Source organism: Schistocerca nitens, chromosome 1, assembly GCF_023898315.1.
Source record: "Schistocerca nitens isolate TAMUIC-IGC-003100 chromosome 1, iqSchNite1.1, whole genome shotgun sequence".
Taxonomy (NCBI): domain Eukaryota; kingdom Metazoa; phylum Arthropoda; class Insecta; order Orthoptera; family Acrididae; genus Schistocerca; species Schistocerca nitens.
In genome coordinates, this window is record NC_064614.1 from 865,434,250 (window position 1) to 865,461,771 (window position 27,522).

General features: G+C 43.6%; 2 protein-coding genes across 2 annotated transcripts in view; one reads left to right on the forward strand and one right to left on the reverse strand.

Moving 5' to 3' along the window:
• The window catches only part of LOC126263553 (histone demethylase UTY), a 371,377-nt gene extending 349,270 nt beyond the window's left edge, over positions 1–22,107 (reverse strand). The window contains exons 1-4 of the mRNA XM_049960649.1: positions 21,917–22,107; positions 20,491–20,557; positions 20,240–20,405; positions 20,046–20,154 (exon numbers count right to left, since the gene is read on the reverse strand). Coding sequence (XP_049816606.1) covers positions 20,046–20,154; positions 20,240–20,405; positions 20,491–20,557; positions 21,917–21,984 — 410 coding nt within the window. The 5' untranslated portion in view covers positions 21,985–22,107. The remainder of the gene's footprint in view (positions 1–20,045; positions 20,155–20,239; positions 20,406–20,490; positions 20,558–21,916) is intronic.
• Positions 22,108–22,361: 254 nt separating this feature from the next.
• LOC126263562 (FUN14 domain-containing protein 1) overlaps positions 22,362–27,522 on the forward strand; it is a 76,011-nt gene continuing 70,850 nt past the window's right edge. Inside the window, exons 1-2 of the mRNA XM_049960655.1 lie at positions 22,362–22,517; positions 22,703–22,884. Of these exons, the coding sequence (XP_049816612.1) occupies positions 22,778–22,884 (107 nt within the window). The 5' untranslated portion in view covers positions 22,362–22,517; positions 22,703–22,777. The remainder of the gene's footprint in view (positions 22,518–22,702; positions 22,885–27,522) is intronic.

Here is a 27,522-nt window from a genome sequence, read left to right on the forward strand (position 1 = left end):
AAGAAACATAAATTTTATACTATTAAAACACTATTCTTAATAACCTACGACTTTTCCATCGTTCGCAACGAAGAAAGTATTAGCCATAGAGGAAAAAATGAATCCGGACTTTGTTGCAGGAAATTTAATGTAGTCTGATTTTGTACTGGGAAACATTTCGCTAGGAGCCGCGGTTTTCGAAACATTCAAGAAAAACTTTAAAAATTGTCCTTTACAGACCCGTCCCAGGGCGGCCCTCCATCTGAGTACATTAGTCTCACAGTCTGAAAATAGATAAGCAATAATTCAACTAAGTAAAAACCAATCTAATAATTTGCTGTTCACAAAAAAAGAACACGGCAGCGTGAAAATTTTTCAGCTTGCTAAGTTGCTGCAGTCATCACATCGAAGACGGAGGTGTTTCACTCGGGTAAACACGTTAGGCGAGCGTGATTAGGAACAGACTGTTCAAAACATCTGCCAGTGTCCTCCTTTTCAGCAACGAGCTCAGTCAAGATTCCTCGGATGCTGGGGATAATGCCAGACAGGTGGCTCGGTTTTACGTCAACGTTTTTACGCTTTAAATTTAGTTTTATCTGCCCAACTGCTTGCACTGTTCACTTACATTTAACTTTTCGTCACTCATGTTTTATTGAATGTTCTAGCATGTGCAACCGAAACGATCGGGATTTTAAACATATAATAGAAAGAGTATATATGCCCAAAAAAGGATATAAAATGATTTCGAATGCTATCCTGTACATTATAAAAGACACTTATACATAGTTTTTTTATAGCAAATTTCCTGTAATACACAAAGGTGCTAGATTATGAGAAAGTGCTTCAGTAGTATATTCGATATTTTACTGGAATATTTTATGGGAATATTTTATTAAAATGTTCCTTCCCGTTTTTAGTTTTTTTTTTTCAAAGTATGTGCACTCACGGCAAGCAATTGAACGTCATGACCACTTCATTGCTACTAGCGAATGTTTTAAGCATGGCGTCTACGAGTCCTAACTGGAACTGGATGAGATCTCCACGTACAAGAAACAAAAACATACAGAACTACACATAAACTACTCATTTCTCAGACACCATACAGTGTTCAAGAGATTCAAGAAGATCACTAGTTGTGTTTTCATACGATTTGTAAATACCAATATACACACCAAGAGCTAGCATCTTATAACAAGGCGGTATATCTGATGATTTTTAAAAAAGAGGGAGAAAAGATTGGGTTTGAAGTCCCGTCGACATCGAGGTCATTGGAGACGGCGCACAAGCTCGGGCTATATCACGGATGGGAAAGGAAATCGAACGTGTCCTTTCAAAGCAATCATCTCGGAATTTGCCTGGAGCGATTTAGGGAAAGCAAATGTTGCCCAAGTGAACATGGGGTTTCTTCCTCTTTCGATACTGCTGTGCGACGTGTCAATGTTCTGACAACACTAACGAGATGTCTGTAATGAAATATGTCCTCAGCAATCAGCTCGTGTTGCTGGAGTACGGATGGAGAAGGAAAAGATGCAACTGAGCGCCTGTACAAAACTTGCGACATCCGGACTACAAGAAGGGGAACATCGTCACGCAAATCTTCCGTTAGAGCTGCGACGAGCCCACAAGGTTGGCTTATAGTGTGGAAACCAATGCATATGAGCTGTTTCTCCTTCTCTCGGTTGTGAAATACCGATGATAAAATACTGTCCGTCCCTCAACAATATCTTTCGGACGAACGTGGAAGTCTGTCGGTTCGCCACTGACAGCTGTGCCATCAATTCACATTAAATGAAAAAGTAGATAATTCACTATAAATTTACCTATCTTGACCGCAATACAAAGTTGCATTTAGATAACCTGTTTCAGTTGTCAACCAGCCATGTTCAAATCTATGAAAAGTAGACGGACACTGTTATCCCGAATTGGTGAAAGTTGTAAATGGAACACAAAACCGATGCTCCCGTCAACGCACTATCACTCCTCTTACCTCAATATCGAACAGTGAAAATTATAAAAGAAATATGATTAATTTACTAGAGTAAGGAAACTACACTGAAGCGTCAAAGAAACTGGTATTCCAATACAGACACATGTAAACAGGTAGAATACGGCGCTGCGATCGGCAACGCCTACATAACACAAGTGTCTGGCGCAGTTGTTAGATCGGTTACGGCTGCTACAATGGCAGGTTATCAAGATTTAGGTGAGTTTGAACGTTGTGTTATAGTCGACACACGCGCGAAGGGACACAGCATCACCCAGGTAGCGGTGAGGTAGGGATTTTTTCGTACGACCATTTCACGAGTGTACCGTGATTAGCAGCATACCGGTAAAACATCAAATCTTCAACATCGCTGCGGCCGGAAAAAGATCCTGCAAGAACGGGACCAACGACGATTGAAGAGAATCGTTCAACGTGACAGAAGTGCGACCATTCCGCAAACTACTGCAGATTTCAATGCTGACCCGTCAACAAGTGTCAGTGTGTGAACCATTCAATGAAACATTATCGATGTAGGCTTTCGGAGTAGGTGGCCCACTCGTGTACGCTAGGTGATTGCACGACACAAAGCTTACGCCTCACCTGGGCCCGTCAACACCGACAATGGACTGTTGATGACTGGAAACATGTTGCCTGATCAGACGAGTCTCGTTTCAAATTTTATCGAGCGGATGGACGTTTACGGGTATGGAGACAACCTCGTGAATCCATGGACCCAGCAAATCAGCAGAGCAAACTGGTGGAGGCTCTAATGGTGTGGGGCGTGAGCAACTGATACGTTTAGATACGACTCTGACAGGTGACACGTACGTAAGCAACTGCCTAATCACATGCATCCATTCATGTCCATTGTGCATTACGACTGACTTGGGCGATTCCAGCAGGACAAAGCGACACCCCACACGTCCAGAATTGCTACTAAGTTTAAACACTTCCGCTGGCCACCAAATCCCCCGCCATGAACATTACTGAGGATATCTGGCATGCTTCAGAAGAGATCCCCATCCACTCGTACTCTTACGGATTTATCGACAGCCCTGTAGTATTCGTAGTGTCAGTTCCCTCTAGCACTACTACTGACATTAGTCGAGTTCATGCCAAGTCGTGTTCCCGCATTTCTGTGTGCTCGCGGTAGCCCTACATGGTATTAGGCATGTGTACCAGTTTCTTTGGCTCTTGAGTGCAGCAAGCTACGTAATGGACGTTCTAGACTAAGTTTTTATGGTAAACTGTTGAAAAGTGAAACAATAGGAAAAGTGTTGCCTACGTATTTCCAAACATCGATATATGTTTGATAAAGAAAACAAATACATACATACAAAAGTGTCAAACAATTTTTAGAAAGCAAAACGTTAGAGCCTTTCTATCTTACTGTGTTTCTTTTTTTTTTCTAAATGCCAAGTAACGCCAAGACGCCTTTATTTCTCTTCCTCAATAGAGCTGACTTTTTCATCATTTTAAGTTATTTATGTGCAGTATTGGGTTTTTCTTTGTCCGAATACTGGAAAACTTTATCAGTTTTCACTTTCAGATCTCTTGCTTCTTTTGTAGAATAACACTCCAGGAAACGATGCCCGCATCTCGTGGTCGTACGGTAGCGTTCTCGCTTCCCACGCCCGGGTTCCCGGGTTCGATTCCCGGCGGGGTCAGGGATTTTCTCTGCCTCGTGATGGCTGGGTGTTGTGTGCTGTCCTTAGGTTAGTTAGGTTTAAGTAGTTCTAAGTTCTAGGGGACTTATGACCACAGCAGTTGAGTCCCATAGTGCTCAGAGCCATTTGAACCAGGAAACGATATACAAGTCGTTGTGGAACCTGTGTCGAAGTGTCATGTAAACAAAGCAAACAATAAAATGAAGAAGAAGCATGACATCGAATGGTATAATGTGAGTGAGCGTGGCGAGGATAAGTTAACTTCCACGGCTAGCAGACGACGTCATAGTCCCGCTACCAGCGTCGACGGTGACGTTGATGTCCCGTTCAGTTGACTGCTCGTGTCAATGCCGCCATTTGAAACGCAGTGTTCCATCGTTTCGATGTTAGGTTCCGTCAAGTCAAGTGCAAATTGCCATTAACCGTTTTTCACCTCATTCCGTAGATCGGAAAGGGATTGTTCAACAATTGAAGCCATTTATTAATTGCTTCATTGTGCTGCGATCACTCCAAATCTTCAGAGAACTATTTCGGGTCGCGCGTCTCCGCAACTATCGGTCTCATAGTAGAAAATATCTTAATCTCCGTTTCTCTATCAAATTCTTTTTCTATGGTCTCGACAAAGTACGTATTTACTTTCCATACAGCTACCCCGTACATGCAAATGTGATGTTTCGTCTCCCTGTTGGCTATCTCCTCTTGCACCGCGCGGATTAGATGGTGTGCTCTGCGTGTGCCAAGCAAAGCAAATACTAACAGGCCACTGACCACGGAGCAAGGCCAGCGGGGATCCTCGAGCCGGAGCCCCTGACTGGACGCCTTCCAACACATTATCATAGCGCGAGAAGGTCACGCGTTAGTGACGTCACATGAAGGCCTCACTGGGAAAAATGAATTTGCTTCCGCAGTGGCGCAATGAATGTCGTCAAGTGAGCGATTCAAGTAGGAAGACAGTCATATTAAAAATAGTGCGTGACGTAATGCAACCCTTCTTACTTCGAAAAACACATAAATAAACAAAACAGAAAACTGCTTCACCAAATGAAGGTATTTTTCAATGATATACCGTCCCGAAGATTGGTTGGTTGGTTGGTTTGTGGAATTAAAGGGACCAGACTGCAACGGTCATCGGTCCCTTTGTCCAAAAAATTAAAACCAACCAAAGAGAATAAAAATGAACAGCAGGAAAGACGTCAGACGACACGGGACAAGAAATACGCCGACAGAGATCAGACAAAACAAATTAAAATCACACAGAGTGTGACGGTGGTTGGCCGACCATAGAGAAAAAAAAGGAAAAGCCAACCACCGAGAACACATTAAAAAATTCAGTTTAAAATCGGAGGCCAAAAGCCAGAATCAACACTAAAAACAGAAACACTCAGATTAAATGATAAAAACCCCCTGCCCGAATAAAACTTAAAACTAAGTCAGCCATAGCAGGGTCATCAGTTAAAAGGGCAGGGAGCGTGTCAGGCAGTGCGAACGTCTGCCTGAGCACAGCTAAAAGCGGACACTCCAAGAAAATGTGGACCACAGATAAAATGGAGCCGCAGCGACATAGAGGTGGGTCCTCACGGCGCAATAAGTGGCCGTGGGTCATCCGTGTGTGCCCAATGCGCAGTCGGCATATGACGACAGACTCCTTGCGAGAGACGCGCAAGGAGGAGTGCCACACAGTCGTCGTCTCCTTGACGGTACGGAGTTCGTTACGGGTGGTCAGACCGCGCCATTCAGCGTCCCAGAGCGAGATAACTTTGCGGCGTAAGACCGCCCTCAAATCAGTCTCCGGAAGGCCAATGTCTAGAGTGGGTTCACTGGTGGCCTGTTTGGCCAGGCGGTCAACACGTTCATTGCCCAGGATACCGACATGACCGGGGGTCCACACAAAGACCACAGAGCGGCCGCAACGGGCAAGAGTATGCAGGGACTCATGGATAGCCATCACCAGACGAGAACGAGGGAAACACTGGTCGAGAGCTCGTAAACCGCTCAGGGAATCGCTACAGATAACGAAGGACTCACCTGAGCTGGAGCGGATATACTCTAGGGCACGAAAGATGGCAACCAGCTCAGCAGTGTAAACGCTGCAGCCATCCTGCAAGGAACGTTGTTCGGAATGGTCCCCTAGAGTTAGCGCATACCCGACACGACCAGCAACCATCGAACCGTCAGTGTAAACAATGCCAGAGCCCTGATACGTGGCCAGGATGGAATAAAAGCGGCGGCGGAAGGCCTCTGGAGGGACGGAGTCCTTCGGGCCCAGTGGCAAGTCGAGCCGAAGGCAAGGGCGAGGAACACACCATGGGGGAGTACGCAAAGTGGCCCGGAAAGGAGGTGGAACAGTGAAAGCCCTAAGCCCGGAGAGAAGCTCTTTGACGCGGACCGCGATCGTACAACCAGACCGGGGCCGACGTTCTGGCAGATGGACGACCGATTGCGGGAACAGGAGACGATAGTTTGGATGCCCAGGCAAGCTAAAAACATGGGCAGCATAAGCGGCCAGCAAACGTTGGCGCCGTAACCGCAGGGGAGGGACACCTGCCTCCACTAGTACGCTGTCCACAGGGCTGGTGCGGAAGGCACCAGTGGCAAGTCGTATCCCGCTGTGTCGTATTGGGTCCAGTACCCGCAACGCAGATGGGGAAGCGGAGCCATAAGCCAGGCTCCCATAACCCAGACGGGACTGGATTAACGTCTGGTAAAGCCGTAACAAGGTAGATCGGTCGGCGCCCCAGCTGGTGTGGCTCAAGCATCGCAGAGCATTGAGATGCCGCCAACACGCCTGTTTAAGCTGCCGAATATGAGGCAGCCAAGTCAACCGGGCATCAAAAAGTACACCCAAAAACCTGTGGTTCTCCACCACAGCAAGAAGTTCGCCGTCAAGATAAAGCCGCGGCGCAGGATGGACCGTTCGGCGCCGGCAGAAATGCATAACGCGGGTCTTGGCAGGCGAAAACTGAAAACCACGCGCTACAGCCCTAGACTGCGCCTTGCGGATTGCGCCCTGTAGCTGATGTTCAGCAACTGCAATGCCAATAGAGCTATAGTAAAGGCAGAAGTCGTCAGCATACAGGGAAGCGGAGACAGAATTGCCCACGGCCGCAGCGAGCGCGTTAATGGCTATTAAAAACAGGCAGACGCTTAAAACAGAACCCTGTGGCACACCGTTCTCCTGGACGTGGGAGGAACTATATGAGGCCGCGACTTGCACGCGGAAGGTACGACACGACAGAAAATTGCGGATAAAAAGCGGCAGAGGACCCCGAAGACCCCATCCATGAATCGTAGAAAGGATGTGATGACGCCATGTCGTATCGTACGCCTTCCGCATGTCGAAAAAGACAGCGACCAGGTGCTGACGGCGGGCAAAGGCAGTACGGATGGCCGACTCCAGGCTCACCAGATTGTCGGTGGCGGAGCGGCCTTTACGGAACCCACCCTGAGACGGAGCCAGAAGGCCCCGAGACTCCAGTACCCAATTCAAGCGCCGGCTCACCATCCGTTCAAGCAACTTGCAAAGAACGTTGGTGAGGCTAATGGAAGGGTAGCTGTCCACCTCCAGAGGGCTCTTTCCAGGTTTCAAAACGGGGATGACAATGCTTTCCCGCCATTGCGACGGTAACTCCCCCTCGACCCAAAGACGGTTGTAAAGATCGAGGAGGCGCCGCTGGCAGTCCACTGAAAGGTGTTTCAGCATCTGACAGTGGATGCCATCTGGCCCAGGAGTGGTATCAGGGCAAGCGGCTAGGGCACTGTGAAATTCCCACTCACTGAATGGAGCATTGTAAGATTCTGGGTGGTGGGTGCGAAACGGCTCCGACGTTCCATCCGCTCTTTAATGGAGCGGAAGGCCAGTGGGTAATTGGAAGAAGCGGAACTAAGAGCAAAATGCTCTGCCAAGCTGTTGGCAATTTCGTCGGAGTCTGTTCAAACTGCTCCATTCAGTGAGAGCGCAGGGACGCTGACAGGGGTCCGATAGCCATAGAGGCGTCGGATCTTGGCCCAGACCTGCAATGGAGAGACATGGAGGATACATACCGCTCCCAGCACTCCTGCTTGCTTTGGCGGGTAAGGCGGCGGGCCCGCGCACGCAGCCGTTTGAAGGTGATGAGGTGTTCAATGCAGGGATGTCGCTTGTGACGCTGTAGCGCCCGCCGGCGATCTTTAATCGCTGCAGCGATCTCAGGCGACCACCAAGGCACAGTCCGCCGCCGAGGGGACCCAGAGGAACGGGGAATGGCAGATTCGGCGGTAGTAACGATGCCGGTGGTGACCGATTGAACCACCGCATCAATGTCATCATTAGAGAGAGGCTCAATAGCGGCAGTGGAGGAGAACAAGTCCCAGTCAGCCTGATTCATAGCCCATCTGCTAGGACGCCCAGAAGAGTGACGCTGTGGTAGTGACAGAAAGATCGGAAAGTGGTCACTACCACACAGGTCGTCATGCACACTCCATTGGACAGACGGTAAGAGGCTAGGGCTACAGATTGAAAGGTCAATGGCGGAGTATGTGCCATGCGCCACACTGAAGTGTGTGAAGGCACCATCATTTAAAATCGAGAGATCGAGCTGCGACAATAAATGCTCAACGGTGGCGCCTCGACCTGTTGCCACTGACCCACCCCACAGAGGGTTATGGGCGCTGAAGTCGCCCAATAGCAAGAAAGGTGGCGGCAATTGGGCTATCAGCGCAGCCAGGACATGCTGCGAGACATCACCATCCGGTGGAAGGTAAAGACTGCAGACGGTAACAGCCTGTGGCGTCCACACCCGAACAGCGACAGCCTCTAAAGGTGTCTGGAGAGGGACAGACTCGCTGTGCAGAGTGTGAAGGACATATATGCAGACGCCACCTGACACCCTTTCATAAGCTGCTCGGTTCTTATAATAACCCCGATAGCCACGGAGGGCGGGGGTTCGCATTGCTGGAAACCAAGTTTCCTGGAGAGCAATGCAGAAGAAAGGGTGAAGGCTGATAAGTTGGCGGAGCTCAGCTAGATGGTGGAAGAAACTGCTGCAGTTCCACTGGAGGATAGTATTGTCCATGGCGGAGAAAGGCGTGACGGGACTGGGAAGGCAGATTACGCCGCTGGGTCACCTGCTGCCTCCGATGGAGCACCTGTGCAAGTGCTATCCATTGCGTCTGAGGGACCGGCGAGATCGAGGTCCTCAGCGGACGCAAGGATCTCCACCTCATCCTCAGACGCAAAGCTTTTACGTAGCGGTGGAGTAGGTGCCACCGCAGGTGTCTTGGTCTTACGGGTCTTCAAAGTCGTTTTCTCTCGCTGTTCCTTTGGTTGCCGTTGTTGAGAGGGCTTATTGGAGTCAGTCTCCGGGACCGAAGAGGATCGCGAAGCCCGTCGACCAGCGACCTGTGGCTTCTTCAGCCACTAGTTGGTGTCTGCTGTTCCGCTGGTAGGAACCTGGGAAGGGAGGGACCCAAGGGATCCCTTCCGAGCGAGAGAAGCTGAAGAAGACTTACGCTTCTCCGGCTTAGAAGTGGGGACTGGTGTCCCCAGTGGTTTAGTGGGTGCTGCTCCCGAGGTAGATGGTGTGGGAGCAACAGCGAGAGAAGGGGCCCCCATCGTCAAGGGGGCAGGTGAGGTCCTCTGACTCTGAGAGCTGACTGTATGTCTTGCAGCTGAAGGAGCTGGAGCAGGAGTGACAGTGGAGGCATAAGATGACATCATGCGCACGGGATGTAGCCGTTCAAATTTCCGCTTAGCCTCAGTGTAGGTCAGTCGGTCCAGGGTCTTATATTCAATGATTTTGCGTTCTTTCTGTAAGATACTGCAGTCCGGCGAGCAAGGGGAATGAGGCTCTTCACAGTTGACACAGACGGGAGGCGGAGCACATGGAGTATCGGGATGAGATGGGCGTCCACAATCTCGACATGTGAGGCTAGAAGTACAGCGAGAGGACATGTGACCGAACTTCCAGCACTTAAAGCACCTCATTGGGGAGGGACATAGGGTTTGACGTCACATCGGTAGACCATCACCTTGACCTTCTCTGGTAATGTATCACCTTCGAAGGCCAAGATGAAGGCACCGGTAGCTACCTGATTGTCCCTCGGACCCCGATGAACGCGCCGGACGAAATGTACACCTCGGCGCTCTAAATTGGCGCGCAGCTCGTCATCAGACTGCAAAAGTAGGTCCCGATGGAAAATAATACCCTGGACCATATTTAAACTCTTATGTGGGGTGATGGTAACGTTAACATCCCCCAACTTGTCACAAGCAAGTAACCTGCGTGACTGGGCAGAGGATGCCGTTTTTATCAAAACTGACCCAGAGCGCATTTTGGACAAGCCCTCCACCTCCCCAAACTTGTCCTCTAAATGCTCTACAAAGAACTGAGGCTTCACGGATAGAAACGAGTCACCATCAGCTCTGGTACAGACGAGATACCTGGGCGAATACACGTCACTGTCATTCATTGCCTTTCGTTCCTCCCATGGTGTGGCCAGAGATGGGAACGATTTGGGGTCATAAACGTTAGCTTTAAAATGAGCCCTCGAACGCTTAGAGACTGCTGGTGGCTGGCCGCCAGCGAGAGATGATGTACCACGCTTCATTGCGGGTCATCCGCCCTGATGCCACCTACTCCGACCAAGGGCCCTCCCCACGGGCGCCACCCAGCCGCAGCAATAGCCACCTGGCAGGATGGCCATTGCCGGGAGTCCTCATGCCCCAGGGGGATGGGCATCTACTCCTTGGCATACTTGGGGAGTTAACGGCGCAGGCATCAGTAGAGCGATCCCTGTGTTGTCAGGGGGCTACAACCAACAGGGTACATGGCGGCCCCACCACAACGGACTGGCTACCGTGCTGGATCTTAGGTGCAAAAATGTCCAAGGTCGTCGTCGCAGTTAAAAGCAACACTGCAGAGTGCAGCGTGGTAATCGCACCCAGAGACGTATCCTCGCCCAAGAGATGGAAAACGAGCGGGACACCATTGCAACGACGAAAAAGCCGGCTAAAGGTCTCAATGCACGACGGATACAGTGCACTATGTAAGGCCCCCTTCCCCAATTGGCTCGCTCTTCGGAATAATTTAGAAAGATGGAGGTCAAATCCGAGAGGGGACCATCACATAAGGCCGAAACATTTGAGACTCCCTTTAGTCGCCTCTTACGACAGGCAGGAATATCGCGGGCCTATTCTAACCCCCGAACCCGCAGGGGGGCCGTCCCGAAGAGATTATGAACTTGTGAAACCTTAATGTTCAGGAATATAATCATATACGTCACTGCTTAATTTGTTCAGTTATACCAGATGTGTTCCCTAGTGCACGTGCTCAAATATTCGCCAAATACCATGTACTTTACGAAAACACACAAAAATTAAACCAACTTGGCTGTATATGCGGACATACACCATTAAACAAATGGTGCTTAAGTATATAGTCAGAACATACCTGTTGTAGTTGTGGTCTTGGACTTGTTTGATGCAGCTCTCCATGCTACTCCATCCTGTGCAAGCCTCTTCATCTCTGAATAACTACTGCTACCTACATCCTTCTGAATCTGCCTAGTGTATTCCTCTCTTGGTCTCCCTTTACGATTTTTACCCTCCACGCTTCCCTCCAATACTAAATTGGTGATCCCTTGATGCCTCTGAACGAGTCCCACCAAACGATCCCTTCCTCTTGTCAAGTTGTACCACAAATTCCTCTTCTCACCAATTGTATTCAGTACCTCCTCATTAGTTACGTGATCTACCCATTAAAACTTCAGTATTCTTCTGTAGCACCACATTTCGAAAGCTTCTATTCTCTTCTTGTCTAAACTATTTATCGTCCACGTTTCACTTCCATACATGGCTACACTCCATACAAATACTTTCAGAAACGACTTCCTGACACTGAAATCTATACTCGGAGTTAACAAATTTCTCTTCTTCAGAAACGCTTTCCTTGCCATTGCCAGTCTACATTTTATATACTCTCTATTTCTACCATCATCAGTTATTTTGTTCCACAAATAGCAGAACTCATTTACTACACTCCTGGAAATGGAAAAAAGAACACATTGACACCGGTGTGTCAGACCCACCATACTTGCTCCGGACACTGCGAGAGGGCTGTACAAGCAATGATCACACGCACGGCACAGCGGACACACCAGGAACCGCGGTGTTGGCCGTCGAATGGCGCTAGCTGCGCAGCATTTGTGCACCGCCGCCGTCAGTGTCAGCCAGTTTGCCGTGGCATACGGAGCTCCATCGCAGTCTTTAACACTGGTAGCATGCCGCGACAGCGTGGACGTGAACCGTATGTGCAGTTGACGGACTTTGAGCGAGGGCGTATAGTGGGCATGCGGGAGGCCGGGTGGACGTACCGCCGAATTGCTCAACACGTGGGGCGTGAGGTCTCCACAGTACATCGATGTTGTCGCCAGTGGTCGGCGGAAGGTGCACGTGCCCGTCGACCTGGGACCGGACCGCAGCGACGCACGGATGCACGCCAAGACCGTAGGATCCTACGCAGTGCCGTAGGGGACCGCACCGCCACTTCCCAGCAAATTAGGAACACTGTTGCTCCTGGGGTATCGGCGAGGACCATTCGCAACCGTCTCCATGAAGCTGGGCTACGGTCCCGCACACCGTTAGGCCGTCTTCCGCTCACGCCCCAACATCGTGCAGCCCGCCTCCAGTGGTGTCGCGACAGGCGTGAATGGAGGGACGAATGGAGACGTGTCGTCTTCAGCGATGAGAGTCGCTTCTGCCTTGGTGCCAATGATGGTCGTATGCATGTTTGGCGCCGTGCAGGTGAGCGCCACAATCAGGACAGCATACGACCGAGGCACACAGGGCCAACACCCGGCATCATGGTGTGGGGAGCGATCTCCTACACTGGCCGTACACCACTGGTGATCGTCGAGGGGACACTGAATAGTGCACGGTACATCCAAACCGTCATCGAACCCATCGTTCTACCATTCCTAGACCGGCAAGGGAACTTGCTGTTCCAACAGGAGAATGCACGTCCGCATGTATCCCGTGCCACCCAACGTGCTCTAGAAGGTGTAAGTCAACTACCCTGGCCAGCAAGATCTCCGTATCTGTCCCCCATTGAGCATATTTGGGACTGGATGAAGCGTCGTCTCACGCGGTCTGCACGTCCAGCACGAACGCTGGTCCAACTGAGGCGCCAGGTGGAAATGGCATGGCAAGCCGTTCCACAGGACTACATCCAGCATCTCTACGCTCGTCTCCATGGGAGAATAGCAGCCTGCATTGCTGCGAAAGGTGGATATACACTGTACTAGTGCCGACATTGTGCATGCTCTGTTGCCTGTGTCTATGTGCCTGTGGTTCTGTCAGTGTGATCATGTGATGTATCTGACCCCAGGAATGTGTCAATAAAGTTTCCCCTTCCTGGGACAATGAATTCACGGTGTTCTTATTTCAATTTCCAGGAGTGTACTTTAAGCATCTCATTTCCTAATCTAATTCCCTCAGCATTACCCGATTTAATTCGACTACATTCCACTATCCTCATTTTTCTTTTGATGATGTTGATCTTATCCTCCTTTCAAGACACTGTCCACTCTGCTCAACTGCTCTTCAAGGTCCTTTGCTGTCTCTAACAGAATTACAATGTCGTCGGCACACCTCAAAATTTTTATTTCATCTCCATGGATTTTAATACCTACTCCAAAATTTTCTTTTGTTTCCTTTACTGCTTGCTCAGCACACAGATTGAATAACATTGGGCATAGGTTACAACCTTGTCTCACTCTCTTCCCAACCACTGCTTCCCTTTCATGTCCCCTGACTCTTGTAACTGCCATCTGCTTTCTGTACAAATTGTAAATAGCTTTTCGTTCCCTGTATTTTACCCCTGCCACATTCAGAATTTGAAAGAGTGTATTCCAGTCAACATTGTCAAAAGCTTTTTCTAAGTCTACAAATGCTAGAAACGTAGGTTTGTTTTTGCTTGGTCTATCTTCTAAGATAAGTCGTGTGGTCAGTATTGCCTCGCGTGTTCCCACATTTCTACGACATCCAAACTGATCTTCCCCGAGGTAGGCTTCTACTAGTTTTTCCATTCGTTTATAAAGAATTCGTGTTACTATTTTGCAACAATGGCTTATTAAACTGATTGTTCGGTAATTTTCACACCTGTCAACAACTGCTTTATTTGGAATTGAAATTATTATATTCTAGTTGAAGTCTGAGGGTATTTCGCCTGTCCCACACAGCTTGCTCGCCAAATGGTAGAGTTTTGTCATAGCTGGTTCATCCAAGGCTATCAGTACTTCTAATGGAATGTTGTCTACTCCCGGGACCTTTTTTCCACTTAGGTCTTTGAGTGCTCTGTCAAATTCTTCACGCAATATCATATCTCCCATTTCATCTAATCTACGTCCTCTTCCATTTCCATAACACTGCCCTCAAGTACATCGCCCTTGTATAGACCCTCTATATACTCCTTCCACCTTTCTGATTTCCCTTCTTTGGTTAGAAGTGGTTTTCCATCTGAATTCTTGATATTCATACAGGTGGATCTAGTTTCTTGAAAGGTCTCTTCAATTTTCCTGTAGGCGATATCTATCTTACCCCTAGTGATACATGCCTCTACATCCTTGCATTAGTCCTCTAGCCATCCCTGCTTAGCCATTTTGCACTACCTGCCGATCTCATTTTTGAGACGTTTGTATTGATTTTCGCCTGCTTCATTTACTGCATTTTTATATTTTCTTCTTTCATCAATTAAATTCAATATATCTTCTATTACCCAAGGATTTCTACTATCCCTCGTCTTTTTACCTACTTGAACCTCTGCTGCCTTGACTATTTCATCTCTCAAAACTACCCACTCTTCTTCTACTGTATTTCTTTCCCCTGTTCTTGTCAACCGTTCCCTAATGCTCTCTCTGAAACTCTCTACAGCCTCTGGTTCTTTCAGATTATCCAGGTCCCATCTCCTTCAATTTAAAACCTGGTTCCTAAATCCCTGTCTTACCATTATATAACCTATCTGAAACTTTCCAGTGTCTCCAGAACCCTCCCACGTATACAAATTTCTTTCATGATTCTTAAAATAAGTGTTAGCTATGATTTCGTTATGCTCTGTGCAAAATTCTACCAGGCGGTTTCCTCTTTCATTCTTTACTCCCAGTCCATCTTCAACTACTACTTTTCCTTCTCTTCCTTTTCCTACTATCGAATTCCAGCCGCCATGACTATTAAGTTTTCACCTCCTTTAACTATCTGAACAATTTTTTATATCGCATTATACATTTCATCAATCTTTTCATCATCTGCGAAGCTAGTTGGCATATAAACTTGTACTACTTGTACACTTGTGGGCTTCGTGTCTATCTTGGCTACAATAATGCGTTCATTATGCTGTTGGTAGTAGCTTATCCGCGTTCCTATTTTTTTATTCATTATTTAACCAACTCCTGGATTACTCTTATTTGATTTTATATTTATAACCCTGTATTCACCTGATCAGAAGTCTTGTTCCTCCTGCCACCAAACTTCACTAATTCCCACTAATCCAACTTTAACCTATCCATTTCCCTTTTTAAATTTTCTAACCTACCTGCCCGATTAACGGATCTGACATTCCAAGCTGCGATCCGTAAAACGCCAGTTTTGTTTCTCTTGATAACGACGTCCTCCTGAGTAGTCCCCGCCCGGAGATCCGAATGGAGGACTATTTTACCTCCGGAATATTTTACCCAAGAGGATGCCATCATCATTTAACCATGCAGCAAAGCTGCATGCCCTCCAGAACAATTACGGCTGCAGTTTCCCCTTGCTTACAGCCGTTCGCAGTACCAGCACAGCAAGGCCATTTTGGTTAGTGTTACAAGCCCAGATTAGTCAATCATGCAGACCGTTTGCAACTACCGAAAAGGCTGCTGCCGCTCTTCAGGAACCACACGTTTGTCTGGCCCCTCAACACTTACCCTTCCGTTGCGGTTGCACCTACGGTACGGCTATCTGTTCTGTATCGCTGCGGCACACAAGCCTTCCCACCGACAAGATCCATAGTTCATGGGAGGGGGGGGGGAGGGGGAGGGAGAACATAGGTATAAACGGATTAAACGCCGCTGCACACACTTCCCTCTTTCACACATTAAAGCAAACACCGGCACAGATAAGATAAAAAAAACACGCGCCCAACGACATATACATTAGAATTTACTGAGATAAAAGACAAGAACGAACTCACACGTTGGCAACACTTAACATGTCTGACGACAAATAAACAAGGACAAAAACAGTTGTGTGCACTTTAAATGTCTAAGTGTTGGGAAAATCACACGCAAAAACAGGCGGACATCAGATATATGAATCCAGAAGCCATCACGAGAACTCGAGTTTCGCAAATAGTACGTATATGTCCAAAAATGGTTTTCAATCCATTAGCTTTACAATAAAGTAATTTATAATGTAAAATGTTATAGCAAATATATATGTTCAAGCTTTATACTTCTATATCTAAATATATATTGTATAACTAAACCCCTTTACAGACTTTGAGGGCATGTTTCATACATCAAAACAAGAAAAAATAGTCTAGTAAACATGGTTCTAAAGTGCACACCTTACGAGCTATGAGCACTTGTTCAATAGATGAAATATGTTCAACAGTACCGATGTTCAACAGAAGAGAGTTGTTCCACAGTAGCGAAGATGAACAAGCACTCATAATAGCTCTTACGGTACACATTTTAGGGCATATGGTTACTTGACATTTTTTCTTGTTTTGGTACAGGTAATATGTGCTCACAGTCTGTACAGGAAATTTAGTTATACCCTGTATACTCAGAAAGCCACTGTACAGCGCATCACGAAGGGTACCTCTTACTAATATTAGCGATTTTCTATTCTGTCACACCCGTGTACCGAGCATCAAAAAAGGACTATATGCTCGTATGAGCACGTGTGCGCGCCACAATCTCTTTTTTTTCTCATTATCCCTACAAGAGATGTGGCACCATCTCCCTGGAATAGGAAATATCTAATAGGTTTTTCGAGAACGTCGTCTTTCTTCCAGTGCATGACGTGTAAGTTACCATCTGTTACATTTTCGTAGAGACTATACCGACCTGGCACGATCCCATAGATAGCCCATCTCTGGATTCGCTCGATTTCTGCTGCCATGGCTACTTGATAAAGCCTCCATGCTCTGCAACAACACGCTAGAATTGATCGTAAAAGCGTATTCTGTGTATATTTTTACAGATATACTGCACATTTCCATGAAATTTACAACGAATATAAGTTTTTCATTTGCTTTTCGTAATAAATATGTCTGGAAAAAAGCATAGAGCATCTGATATTTATGAATTAAGCTTTAGTGAAGGCGCAGCCAATTAAAGGCGAACACAATGCGCGCAACGATGAACGAAGAAAGGATTTTAAAAAATAATACTGATACGATGATACCACCTTTCCACATTACTCGCGTGAATGCTTCTAGGGAATATGCTGACGGCGAATATAGTGATCCAAATACACATTATGCACAGTGTTACCGTACAGCCAAGGGCTTGTGAAAAAGAACCTGCTAGAGAGGCCCATTAGCTCACTAAATAAGAGTGGACTGAACCTTTCAGTGTTTACAAAGTGCATGTTGTGTTGTATGTGATATCAGCATCATCATTATTGTCATTCATTTCGGTCACTTGGTCATGTGGCGTCTTTGAATCGGCGTGCAGCATAGGATCGCAGCAGGTTCTTCCATTTCTGCCGATCTTGAGCTCCTCATTGCTAGTTCAGTCTGGCTGTTTTTGTAAGTCTCTGTCCCATCTGTCCGGTGGTGTTCCCTTTGGTCTTTTTTAGTAAATTGGGCTCAAATCTAGTACTTTTTTCACCATCTGCTATTTTTCCTTTGAGCGACATGACTATGCTATTTTTCCTTCGAGCGACATGCTTAGCCCAATGCCATTTCAAGGTATTCACTCTTTCCATTATGACACTGACCTAAGTGATGTAATAAGAACAAAAAATGATCCGTTTCCATTGGAGACAGTGCCACCGGTAACCCAAAATCATAACACATACGTGGACGTATTCTTTCAATGAATCTCAGTCTGGCATCTGCCTTTCCCATGAACAATCTTACGTGATCGTTCCACTTTAAGTCGCTCGATCGTATACACAGATGCTTATTGGATGACAATTTTCAATGGTTGTTCTATAGTCTTGTAATCAGACAATAACAAGACTGAAGAGAGACAGTGAATTTCTCGCTGCAATGACAACAATTTGTTTTTGTTATTTATACGGAAGCAATCTAGTATCGATCTACGTATTTTAATAAACGGGAAATGCTGAATAAAAAGTTTTCGCACACTGAATATCCCCAAGACAACGGTACACTCAGAAATGCCTCAGTTAAAACATACAGATTTACGTGACAGGAGGATACACACTGACACCTCGAGAGAGAGCTCACTGCTGTTCACAAATCATTACACTTTTTCCTTATTCGTTTGACGTACTGCATAGAAATTGCAGAGGTAATCACTTTAAATTATAGAAGAGGATCGCAGAGAACGGATTACAGTGTTACTACAGAAAAAATACTCTGACCGCACACGTCGGGGAACTATCGCTTATCACAGTATCTACGAATTCAACATCGTAATCACTTTAAAAAATTGGTGACTACTGAAATGACAAAGTTAATGATAAGCAATTATTACTTAAAAGTAGAAATGTCATGGCGCTCTCTCTCTCTCTCTCTCTCTCTCTCTCTCTCACACACACACACACACACACACACTACATTAATTTCTAAGCGATTTTATCTCCGAATTGGGATGTTCAGAACATCGCTTTACTGAAGGTCTGCTCCAATGCAGACAGAGTAGACATAGTTTCCAGAAATAATAAGTATTGTATATACTGTGACACGAAACAGCGCTCAAAAACGGGCTATTGAAAGCAGCGAAAGTGAAGAGGAAGGCTTTCGGCCGACCTTGGCTCCAGTTCCCATCCCGTTCCCTTCCAACCGGTTTATTTTGGTGTTCTGCTGTCTGCGCCGATGTGTGAACGACCCCGCCGGAACGGCAACGTCGCAGTGCCGCAGACAGAGCCATGCGTGGTTTGGCTCCTAGCACGTAACACTTGCAAAACGGAACTTCTTCATGAAACTTACTTCCTTCGAATCAATTTGCAACCTAGTTACACTCCTTCACGTGGACCTTTCTCCCTCCAATGAGAAATTAACGATAGTACAGTAGTTCGTTGAAATAAATCGTGCAGGATAGATGCACAGAACTCCTTGTCATTAACAGGGAAAATCTGTTTAAAAATTTTAACACACCTTATCCTGGCATAAAAAATTAGCAATAACTCGAGTAAACTTTAAAGGGCAGTACAGTGACAATAAGAAGGACAAGCTAAAAAAAGCTGAAATACTTGTATACTTTGACAGGTGTCATACTCTCTATATTTTTTCCATAATCCATTTTCTCTATTTATTTGCTCTATAATATCATTATGGATCTTGGAGTAAGCACAGGCAGCGCCTATCGTTTCAGGACAGCACCACCGCGCCACCTGCTGACTCCCCAAGGTATTTGCTTGGTGCAGCGAACTGAGGCCAACGCTATCTGTGAATACACTGGGAAACTGCTTAGCACACTGTTTTGGTGCACGTGCCAACAACCGGAAAAGGGTCATCAACCTGTCTGGTGGCTGCGTCTTCGGAACTTCACATTTAGGAAGTAAAAGATCAGTGGGTAGAGATGACGAAAGCTATAGCATGCATGGTGGTCGAGCTTCTTCAATAATTTTAATTTGCTTTGGTAATTCCAGCCTTAAATTTTAAAGACAACACCGTTTTGCGGATCCTTACTACTTCTCGCTTCTTTTTCGAAAAACACTTCGTAACAAGTATTGCAGACACAATCGTTCAGAAAACTTTTTCAAATCAATTGCCTGCGTATTATCAGATAAAAAGAATGGTGTACCGTACTTATTTTTGCAACAATGAAAGCAGGGGAATTAATTACTGAAAACATGTAAACTTCACGAGCATTATGAGGGAATGCTAGAATGTACGTAAACTATAGGACAAACGTCTTAACCATTGGATAGTTGAATTCCTAGCGGGAGTCTCATATTGGGTATAGTTCTGTAAAACGATGAATCTAGATCGAGAAGAGGAAAATGGGTTTAAGAACTTGGGCTGAAACTTAGCTATTTCCGCTCCTAAGCAATACATGGGATGTTTCCAATACATGTAGGTGAACCTTAGCTTTGTGACGAATTTACCATCGAAATGAAATATTAACAACGGGGAGAAAAAGGAAAGCTAAATTCGTTAAACATAAAAAGCCGAAATAAGTAAACAAAGCAGTAAATAAATGGTGGAAAATTATAATTAAGCAAAATAATATTTTTCCAATTATTTATAAGACTGTGTACTCACCACTGGAATGCATTGAAGTGGAAATAAACCAGACCTTGCCCGTACAAGAAATTTGCGTCCTTCCAGTAATCAGATTTAAGACCGAAGAATTTCTGATATGCTGACATGGCTGCATAAAATGAAAAAAAAGGTCCATTTCCCTAAAGTACTAATATAAATATATTTCGATACAATGAGGTATTAATATTTCTTACCTTTTGCATAATCTTCAAGCAAGAGATGAAAGTGGCCCAATTTGCAGTACGTTTTAGGATCAATATTTATCTCTTTCTGGATTAATGTGTCATCTTTCTCTATGTGTTTACTACGTTCTTTCTGATTCTGGGCCTGAACTAACATTCTCTCTAAATATTTCACGGCCTGCAAAATTCACAATTATAACAAAATAGGTAAATTTCACTAAGTATAAACACCCAAAATTAGCTATTACAAGTTTTGTACTTACCTTTAAAACAAGTTCTTTCTTCTTTGCTTGTTCTGGCGTGTTTAACTTCAAGAACCCAAACTGCCGACTGTAATAGGTAATTGTATTTAAATAATGATTATGTCCAATACTTAACACTTCGAAGGGTGTACTAATTTTTACATTACAACGCAGGCTTTTTTTCACCAGGGGTGGTCACAGTCTCCTGCTGGCAGTGACACAGACCAAACTGACACATTGGTTCCCCAGTGGCTATTAATTTTTCTGACAGTTAATTTAAAGATATCAGCCTTTATCAAACTAGGAGAACAAATGAAGAGAAAGAACGAAAACTAAGTACATCACACTAGGTGTGTGTGTTACTGTTTTCCACACACACACACACACACACACACACATTCTATTGCATTTGAACACTAATGACAAAATATTTTGTAATATGATCCTTAACCTCAAATATTACGAAAGCTGTGCAATTACACATTAGGTCGCCAAGTACTTATTTGATTTAAAAACAAATGAGGAAGTCGAGTCTGTTTCCCATGCATATATTTGTAGTTAAGAATAATAAATAACTGTTAGTCAGGAAAGTCATTTACACTGCAAGAAAGTGCGATGAAGACTGGACGAATTTGCGAATATGCTCCTGTTACATAGAATGTCTCTCCAGTTTTACCGCCCTGCTATGTGTAAGTTACATGCATTAATGAAATGTAATTTTAAACCCTAAAACAAGCTGCACTGGCCCTGACAACAGCATTAAGTACCATAACAGAGTCTGGCTTGGGTTCCAGCGGCTCAAAGAGAAATATTTTTTACTGTCAACATAAACATCATCGACCTCATAGCTGAACGCCATTAATTAGGAAAATCACTGTACCTCTAGTTCATCACTGAAGGTAAGTGTTGATAAACAATGACGAATGGGCAGTAGATACAGTTTCAGCAGTAACTGAGTCAATATCCTGGCACAAAACAACATTTTATACCTAGGCTATATCTGTCAATAAGCACAAACTTCATAAAACGACCCAAACCATTTACATGGGCTGTTTCCTTATTAACTCGTATTAAAATTCTTTTTCGTCATCAATACAGCCTGTATGAAATCTCCAATCAGCCCACAGCGCGAGTAATATGAATGAGTACAAACATTCAACATGTTGTGTCCCCTTTGAGTGTAAACAGTGTTACGGAAATTAACATCTGTTTATTTCTCATAATGCAGCTGTGTGATAGGCTGAGTTGAAATTAGTGATAGGAAAATGTGACGATGGGGAAAACACTATTAAAGGTAAGTAGGTCACACAAAAATGCGGCGTTCAACAGGCGCTGAGATAGACCGTAGTATTCTGTGATTGTCATGAGATTATCTTCTTCATGGAATGTATACAATGTGAATCTAGCAGACAACATCTAAACAGATGATAGTGGCCATGTTGTTTACCTGTCAAGTTCCGACAGCACCTGCAGTTCTTGATTAGTTAAATTTATATCGTCGGAGTCCTGTGCCATTTTGGACGTAGTTAGTAGTTTCTTTGCGTATTTGTCATCGATACTTATGTCACTTACATAGCCACAAAATTCACTTTCACATACAATAAGAAACACTTTCACTACAAATACCTAACAACCTCTTTAAGAATATCCACGCGCCTACTAGTTCCAGACAGGGGTATGTAGGGGATTTGGGATACGGGATTTTAAAGACCTTATAAAAGAACGTCGTTTTAAAAAGTATAATGGCAGTATGTCAGCTGTTGGAGATCCTTGCAAACGTTTTAGAAAATCGTATCAGTGTGTACATGAAGTCCATCGTTCAAACGAATACATTTTAAGAAGAATTGAAGGTCATTCGGACGTAGAACTAAGCCTCCACCGGTGCACCAAGCGACCCCCTCCAGAGTTCACAATGCATGCCGACGTTTTAGTACTTGGCTATTGGTAGACATGCAAGTGTAGCAGTCAGCTGTTAATAGACTGTGTGATAGTTTCGATTTTGGTTCGGTCGCTGTGTGAAATTTGTGGAGGCAGCGAACCCGTTGAACGTATGCAATTTATTAAGTACAGTTCTGCTAAGTGTGTTAAATATAAAATAGTCAAAGGCTTCGGCGTTTACAACCTAAAGATCTATTTTCCATTTTTTTTATAAATATATAAATAGGGCGTGTCATTCTACAACGCAGTTTCTTGGAAATGTTAACAGAACTTCTTGATTTCTTTTGTAATGTAGCATTCGGCCCTGGAATAATCGCTATCAACGGAAACATCAGTAAGTTTCAACAGGAGATACATATTACTTATCAACATGGATGAAGTATCGAGGGAAACCAAAAGCATAGTAGACAAGGTTTTAAAGGACGTCGGAAAGGCATCTGCTGCAAAACAACTTGTAATTGGAACCGTCTCCGGATGGTAAGTCGAAAACGTTGTTTGGTAATCCGGGTATAGTTAGATTGTTGTTGCAAATTTATTAACTACTTCAGAACTCTTTATCCCGTATTACGGTGCTTGACAACTATTTCTTGTGTGTTAACGTACATCACTTCAGAGCTGCTTGACATTGTTAATATAAATTTTGAGTACAAGAAAATGTAATTTAATAGGCTATCTCTAACGGGTAAAGTTCAGCTACACACGCACATACAGAATTAAAACAAATCTCAAAGTTAACTAAACTTTTTGTCCACATGATATGAAAGTTTTCAGTTGGTTTGACACATATGTAAATGTATTGTATAGATGGTCTCGGTATGGAAGTGAACACTGAGATAATGCCGAATAAGTATTTAATTTGACATATAACATTGCTCTTTCGTAGATTGTGCACATGATTTACAGCTACCAGCAAGCAATGGAATTTACAACAATAACCACCTCCATTTAAAGTTGTTTACAACCTGTATTCTAACTTGAAACTATTCTCTTAATTACTAAGGTACATACAATCTAGTTATTTAAAAAGAATGCTTGTAGCTCGCAATTTTCAGTTGTGCTGTTATATTTATAGTAAAAACAGGAACTCGGTTACCTAATCCTGCTTTAAATTTCTACATTGCTTTCCTGCCATTAGGTCATTCCAGCTATTGGTTAGCATAAATCCAGATGTTAATGAGATTGAAAGTTGGAGATCAATGAGGTTTGGGATAAGTAGTACCAGCCGGCTGGAGTGGCCGAGTGGTTCTAGGCGCTACAGTCTGGAACCGTGCGACCACTACAGTCGCAGGTTTGAGTCCTGCCTCTGGCTTGGATGTGTGTGATGTCCTTAGGGTAGTTAGGTTTAAGTAGTTCTAAGTTCTAGGGGACTGATGACCTCAGAAGTTAAGCCCCATAGTGCTCAGAGCCATTTGAACCACTTGATAAGTAGTACCAAATTTTGGAGTCTGTTAAAGCAGTGAAAATTGAGATAGAGAATGCGATTGAAAACTTAAGAGGTTTGGGCAGGACTTGATGATAAGGAAGCAATGTCATTAGGTATAATATAAATAATTATACAGGTCCCCTACAGGTTTGTGCTATGTATATGATGCAATTTAAGTATTTGTCATACTGATTTACTTGTTTGCAAATTGTTTCTCAGTATAATACTGCTGATAAATACTACAGTAAGTCAGTGACAGCATACTGAAGTTTATCACCACTGTTCAACCATTTAGATACAAGCCAGTTTTCCATGTGCTTGAACAACTGGCAGTGACTTCAGACAAATGTATATTGTAATGTGGTAGTTAAAAAAGAAGAAAGGTCTTTTGATGTGATGTTCTCCAGACACTTATGTCAAGCTTGTCATACAAAAATGGAATCAAAGTGCAGTAGCTCGAGAAATTGGTTTTGGATGGTTCATGTGAGATTCCTTAAAACCATGTGACCCTTTTGCAAGGCTTTATCTGAACAGAAATTATGTTCCTGAATAGCCGTACATGCAGTGGAATTTTCAGCAACACTTGTCCGAAGTTACTATTACAAAAATATTAGTGTTGCCAAAGGGATCCACTCTGGTGTGACAATTGCTCACTAATCTACCTGTATATGAACTTTTTTTTTTTTTCTTCTGCTGAGTCCTCACTTTGGTGTGGGAATGATGATGTTTGATGTTTAATGGAAATGAGAACTGATATTTTGATAACCCTCTTATAATGTCTGCTCAAAACTGGAGAAATGGTAGCTGAGGATAGTTTTCATATATTAAATAATCTAGTAGCTTACAAAACTGGATTATAGGGACAAAAAAGATGGATTGTTACAGTAATTATTAAGACATTCAATAATGGGTGGTACACCCAGGAAGCTATTTGAAGAGTTTTAATAATTGTAGACCACCTGCAGATGTTACGGTCTCACAAGTGAAGAAAATTTTCAAATACAGATGGACGGCATGAGGTACTTGGAGTAGGTAAGATGAAAACAAATCTGAACTGAAGACTTAAATTTTTGGAATACATTTTTATTTAAAATCATGCATGAGCTTCAGAATTTTGATAACTTAAAGGGTTAGGTATTCTTCACCTTTCAACAAGCAGTCTCACTTGTCTCAACATGCTATATAGCAAAAAATATATAAACTAATGTAGGGAAATTCAACCGTGTTGTTGGGTACATCATAGGTTTATTCAAATTAGAGTGTGAGAGAGTGTATATGTGTGCACATGAACACAAAGGAGCAATACGTACAAATCGTAGGTAATTTTGACTCTTTCTATTAACCCCTCTCGCAGATTTCTACACTTCATTGTTACTTTTCCCTCTGGTTGTGCTTTTCCTTTCTTGGCTGTGCATTATTTGTTGTTTCATTGTCAGTTGTGTCCTAACCGACAAAGACTGTGGTAACATCATTATTTTATTTATTTGCTAGGATATCTCACTTTCATTTATAATATTAACAAAAGTTCTAACTAGTGTATTTATTCATCTGCAGAAAACCTGCTTTCACTGGTTCCAAATACAAATATACCCAAGTACAGTTAACACTTCATTAAATTACCTGTACGTAGATATACAGAAGTAATCAAAGATTCACAAAAATGTGCTAAGCAGTATTTAAAAAAGCATAATTAACTTTTGTTTGGATGCCTACACTACCCTCTGGTAGCTTCACTTCAGCATCAGGAGATTGATAATCTTGATTTTTCTTTTTCTTTTAGTTGTTCAATAAGATCAGCAAAATCTGTCTGTCTGGAAGTTGAAGGGATATGATCCTCATCATTAGATATTGTGACTTTGAGACACTTTTCCAAGTGCTTATGAACAGCAGAGCAGATTCTTGTACTTAGTTTTACTATGTGAGACTTTTTTACTAGGCTACTAGTCAGATGCTGTTTCTTCAGTGCTCACACTCTGAGAGCACTACAGCGACAAATTCTTCAGCAGACCAAAAGCTGCTACTTGTATCTTTTGAACATTCATTCTCTTGGTTGCCTCTTATACTGTCGTTAATCATGCAATAACACTTTGAGCACAGAGATTTGCCAGGTGTAAGATTAATATTACCAGAAAAAACTCTCAGATATTTTTACCAGAGACTGGTGATGAGAGAATGGGTCACAACATTCATGACCAAAAATGTGTGTACAATTGTCCAGGTAAACCTTCTCATGATGGTAACACAAAGTTTCCTACTCATCAATTTTTACGAACAGTCAGTAGGTATTTTGTCTCATCCTTATAGTCACACTTAAGTTTGAGTCCTGATTGTCTACAGTATGATAGGTTATAACACTCCTGTCCTAATGCTGTACCAAGAAAACATTTCTCCATGTCATCCACAAACTGACCTTGCACTTCACAACTCGCTTCCATATTGAACTGTTGGGTCGTGCACACTCCTCATAAGATGATTCAATACCATGCACAATGGCAGCACAGCTGTGATTGGATGGTGGTGGTAGACCAATTAGGACTCCTGGGCTGGCAGAACTGTATTAAAAGTGGTGTGTTAGGTTGCTGTCTGTACATAAAAACAACAAATTATTATTACATGTATCAGGCTTTCCACAAGTGATTGATGGGACGTTTGGAGTTAGGAAAATCAAAATAAAATCTTTAATTTAAATCCTTGGTTTCTTTAGCTGAAATTCAAACATTTATTATTTGATAGATAAGATTAATGGGGAATTTCAGTATTATTTTTGTCTGCAGTTTTGACTAATAGTTGTGGATTAACACCATAAAAATAAGAGTGAAAACTTAAAAATTTAATGTTGAGTTTAAATTAATGCACTTTGGACACTTCAGAAAATATCCCTCAAAGATAGCAGCGTCATGGTTTGATGCTTTAAGGGAAATGTTTTAACTTCATTATCTCATATAAATTGCTCCATCCATCACAAGTAGTATGTGCCATCCATCAGTGTTTATCCATCAGTGTTTATATATGAAAAAACAATTTGAGTTAAAATATGACTTGTAGAATTCAGTAGATCTTGTGTGTGAGTCAGTGAAATGAAAGTCTTTCTTTACTATCAAAAACCAATGCATGATTTTAGTGGCAAATGGGAGAGCTTTCATCGTAAACAAGAAATTAATGCAAAAGAAGTTGGTGATGCGTACCAGTTTCCAGATTTCCTAGCTATGCTACTGAAAACAACGCGTAATAAAGAACTGTTTGTCAATAATGGTAGGCAGTCATTGCAACAATGAACTGTTTATCAATAATGGTGTGATGAAATCATTGCCAACTTAACAACCAACTGTTTACCACTACCACCCACAAGTGTAATTTCACTAAGATGATGGTGATAAACGAAAAGGGGGGGGGGGAGGGAAAGTTGCAGAATGTTTCTATTCTCTATGGATAATTTCATTGCATTAGGATTTCATTGAAACTACTCACCGTCACGACTTTCACATTTTTAACTTCCACTCATAGGCTCATTCATTCATTCATTCATTCATTCATTCATTCATTCATTGAGTGCCTGTTATTACATGTGGTGTATCAGTATTAGAACATTGTTAAATGACTTACAATAAATGGGAGCAACACAAAGATATTTTGGAGGTAATTAGACTTAGACAGACTTAGACACAAGCTACATAACGAAGCAATTTGCAGCA